Below are 4,467 nucleotides of genomic sequence, written 5' to 3'. Positions count from 1 at the left end.
TTTGAATTGTGGGTTTTTTTGGCAAATTTTGAAAAGCCACCCAGCTTCCAACTTTGATCATTCATATTTGCCAAATACTGACTTGAGATATAAAAGATGTCACAGCATAAAGTGAGAAGATATAAAAAAAGTAAAAAGCTGAACTTTGTTGAAATTTTCATTCCAATGATGAAGAATATTCTTCTTGTCTCTTGTTCAGTTTTCTAATCCTGATCATCAACAGATAAAAATAAGTTCATTTCACACACTTTTTGAAATGTAGGGCAAATGAAGTGTAAAGAGATTATTGCATATGTATACATAGTTCACAGCTTGCAGTAATTCTGAATGCACATATGTAATAATTCTTACAAATGTTATGGGAAACATTGATTACAGAATAACTCCCCAATGAAATTCTAAGTAAACCTGCTAAGCTTTTATTTTTTGAAGGTGAAGGTTCGTTCTCCGAGCTTTTGGGTTGGTTTCTGAACATTTCATTACCTGGCTAGGTAAAGTCGTCAGCGGAGTTTAGGGAATGTCATTGTCAATTTTCTTCTGTTTATAAGGGCTTCATGTGGTCAGTAGGTCTTGTGGTAGTGAGGTCACATCAGGTCAAAGTCTTGTGATGGGTCAGGCGTGGGTGTGTCAAGTGAGAGTCTTGTGATAGATCTTGTGATGGTGAGGTTACATCAGGTGAGGGTCATTGGGAGATGAAGTGCTGGTTGGGGGGGCTTCCATGGGTTGGTTGAGGGTCGGTGCTGTCTCTGGTTGGCTGTGTGGTTGATTTGGATTCTGAGGGGTTCATAGGCTGGTTGTAGGTCAATATGTCTGTTGATGCAATTGCTTCTGACATGCCAGGCTTTGATGAACTCATGAGTGTGGCAGGTGGTAGCGTGGCTGATGATTTTTGTGTTGCTCCAATCGAACTGGTGCTGTTTGGTGTCGGTGTGGGTAGAGATTAAGGATTTGGGATCGTGGTATTTGACTGTCAACTGGTGTTCATGGATCCTGGTTTTTTAATTTTTGTGATGTTTGTCCCATGTAAGATTGGTTGCAATTGTTACAGTTGATTTTTTAAATTACACTGTTTCTTTCATCCTTCTGTATCTTGTCTTTGGTTCTGGATAGTTCCTGGCGAAGTGTGGCTATGGGTTTGTGGGCTATTGCTATTCCTAGAGATTGGAGAATTCTGGCTGTCATTTCTGGATTTTATTTTTTATTTGAGCTTGTACTTTAAAAATGGTCTTCCAGCTTTGTTGGACTGATGTCTTCCATTTTCCACTCACCAAGGGACCTTAGTGTTTTTCCTGTAAAATACATTTAACAGATTGATTTTCTAATTAAAATCTTGATTTTCTAATTCAAAAGTTTACACTTTTAAAATGAGGAGTAGCTATTGTTTCTTTATAGGGTAATGTTTGTAGGGAACCTGTTCAACTACACTGTCAATATAGTTTGAAACACACAAACTGAGAAGCTGATTTCACAGAGTTGCTGTAGGTAGGATCTTATTTTTGGAAGCAGGAAAGTATAGGTAACACTTTCAGTACATACTTTGCATGATACTGTTAGCAAAAGGGGTTAGTTTAGCTCCATGCTACTGTGGGATTATTTGGGGATAAAGTCTGGCTTTTGGGGGTTGGCTGTTGTGAGTAATTTGTTATAATAGATTGCTTACATGACACAATTAATACCATCCCCCTCACCCCAGTTAAGTTCACTGTGTAAATAGATTTGAAAACCAGGTTCCTAATTTTGCCAAGAAAAGTTAATACTTTAATTGGGATTTTAGAAAAGATCATACTCCAATTAGCGGTTTAAATTATTTTATCAATTGCTGGCTATCAATTTTGCTTTTTATTTTGGAACAGAAATGGGACAACTTTACATTTTCTATAGCACTATATATACTCTAATTATATTATAATGAAACTCAAATTTTAGCTAATGCCAGACTTACAAATGAATTTTACTTAGCACACAGAATTGAACTGGAACTCAGGCTAATCTGTAGAAGGCATTTAATGTATGGTGACCATGCTTCAGTAACAAGGGGTTGGTTGAGATTATTTCCTTTTCCTTTTAAAATTCAGTACTTTTTATTATTATTTTCTTTTGTAAAGGAATCCTTGGCTTATGCAAATAGGAAGCTGAAAATTCCAGGTGAAAAGATCTTAAGAGACACTAAAGAAGAACGTGATCAACAAAACAGGCTTAAAGAAATCAATCAACAGCTTAAAAACCTAGAAGAAATTGTAAGTCTTCTAATGTTTATAATTTTTAAAAATACTATATACAAAGCATAAATGAAAATTGCATATACTGATTAGATTAATCAGTAATTGTTTTGTTGCAATACTCCTGTGATCTTACATCAGATAAATTATAACAAAGTGTCTAAGTAGATTAGAAATAAATGTGTATTCTGCTTATTTATAACTATAACATGTCAAGATAAAATGAAACAGATTAGATTGTATGATCAATTACAATCTATTACTAAAAACAGCTTTCTAAAGATATTTAAAAAAACTTTTCTTTTTATTTCCTATCTTCACACTGTATGCAGCTAAAACTATATCAAATTGATTTATGCATCATCAGGTTGGAGTCAACTTTTAGTGACCACATAGATTGATTTTCTCCACAATCACCTGCTCCTAACCTGATCCTTCAGGTCTTCCAATGTACCCATCACTAATATAATTGAATCCATCCACCCTGCTCCTGGTCATTTTCTTCTCTTTCTTTCCACTTTTCCCAGCACTAGAGCCTTCTCCAGAGAGCAAAGTCTTTCCATAATGTACTTGAAATAGGATAATTTGAGCCTGGTCATTTGCGCCTCAGAACTCTGGATTGATTTTTTTGATGATCCATTTGTTTGTTTTTTGGACTGTTCATGCTACTCTCAGGAATCTTCTCTAACACCAAATTTCAGAAGTGTCAATATTTTTTCTGTGCTGCTTCTTCAACTTCATATTGGAAGACCAATAAACCAATAGAAATACCTGAGGCTAAAAAGACAACAATAATCTCCTTGTGTATGTCCCCGCTTTAAAAACTGAAGGGAATAGAAGGGGGAGAAAGACTGAAAAATGTCTTGAAAAGATGCTACATCCCTGTATTAATGATTCCCATGGAGCATTCTTATTCAGCAAGAGCCTTCAGTTAACGCAAAGAACAGTGAGATTTTTGTAGGAAAAAAAGCTTTATCTTATTTAAAGTAGGGTAAGAAAAGCCAAATTGAAAATAAGACACATTGATTGAATGAATCTGTTGAATGTTTACCTGTCATTGTTTTCACTTTTTACATTTACATTTACTTTCACTTTTTATATTTGAGAGGTAGATTGCCACCTAAGCTGACCTTGCATTTTAACATAAATTAATCTCATAACATGGGATTTGCCCTTGTGCAAACAAAGAGCAAGGTACCTTTTCATGAAAATTTATGGTCAAAAAGTTCCTTGTTAGAATGGCAATACAGTAGCTTATATCGGTTTTGTAATGTCAATTTAGTGAGTAGCCAAATCTCCAAACAAAACTAATTCAGGCTTGTAATTTCTTTTTGCTGTTGACCTTTGCTCCCTTTCTCCCACTCGGTCACTGAGCCTTGCTATTTATGGAATACAAGTCTGGACATTGGTGGCTTAGTCTGCAATAACCAATGCTTTGGAATGCTTTGGGCTACTGATTCATTAAAATACAATGAATGTTCACAGGTCAGTTTCAAGGTCTGATTAGTATAACATTGTTCCTTGGAATTTGCTTAGCAGGTACTTACCACTCCTTCACTGCATACCAGACATTTTTTCTTGACTTGAGAGAATGCCCATAAGACATTAAGGAAGTAGAAACTATTCTTCACTTATTAAATTATAAACATATAAACCACCTGCATTGTTGCATAACCTAGAGCCAGGTTGGCATTTCTTTATACTGTGAAAACTCTGTAGTACTTTTGACCCTCATTTTCAAAGGAGATATGTGAGGTAGTGGAACAGTTTATATGCAAGAAAAAAGTTGTATTATGGTAGAAAAACAATGTCTCTTATTCAGTTGCAGATTTACCAATGTAGTTTAGATGAAAATGGAGAGATGCTTGAGATATCTGTGATACTAAGGATCATGCCTTCTTCAGTCTCCTTTCCTCATATGCACATACCGGCATTATACACATTCTGCAAGTTTTGCAATTGCTTTTTGCATTTAGTTTTGAGTTATTTTACTTTATTACTCATTTTACTTAATCACTTTTTGCAAGACCTTTTTGAAGGATCATCTGTCGGGAGGACAAGAGAAGGCAAACATGCATTATTTCATTATGCAAATTCTATACCTTGTTTATTTGCTGCAGACATCAAGGCACAAATATAAAATGACAGCATTTGCACATACACATGTAAATCATTGCATTTGCTAAGAATGGCTTCTTGAACTCATTATTAAAACTCAACTAAGAAAGTATTTTTATAATATACAAAT

General features: G+C 34.9%; 1 protein-coding gene across 1 annotated transcript in view; it reads left to right on the top strand.

Moving 5' to 3' along the window:
• FSIP1 (fibrous sheath interacting protein 1) overlaps positions 1-4,467 on the top strand; it is a 51,766-nt gene that overhangs the window by 15,386 nt on the left and 31,913 nt on the right. The window contains exon 11 of the mRNA XM_015825842.1: positions 2,106-2,237. Coding sequence (XP_015681328.1) covers positions 2,106-2,237 — 132 coding nt within the window. The remainder of the gene's footprint in view (positions 1-2,105; positions 2,238-4,467) is intronic.

Source organism: Protobothrops mucrosquamatus, unplaced genomic scaffold (assembly GCF_001527695.2).
Source record: "Protobothrops mucrosquamatus isolate PMUCROS unplaced genomic scaffold, P.Mucros_1.0 scaffold_202, whole genome shotgun sequence".
NCBI lineage: Eukaryota > Metazoa > Chordata > Lepidosauria > Squamata > Viperidae > Protobothrops > Protobothrops mucrosquamatus.
This window is presented reverse-complemented; position numbering and strand designations above follow the sequence as displayed.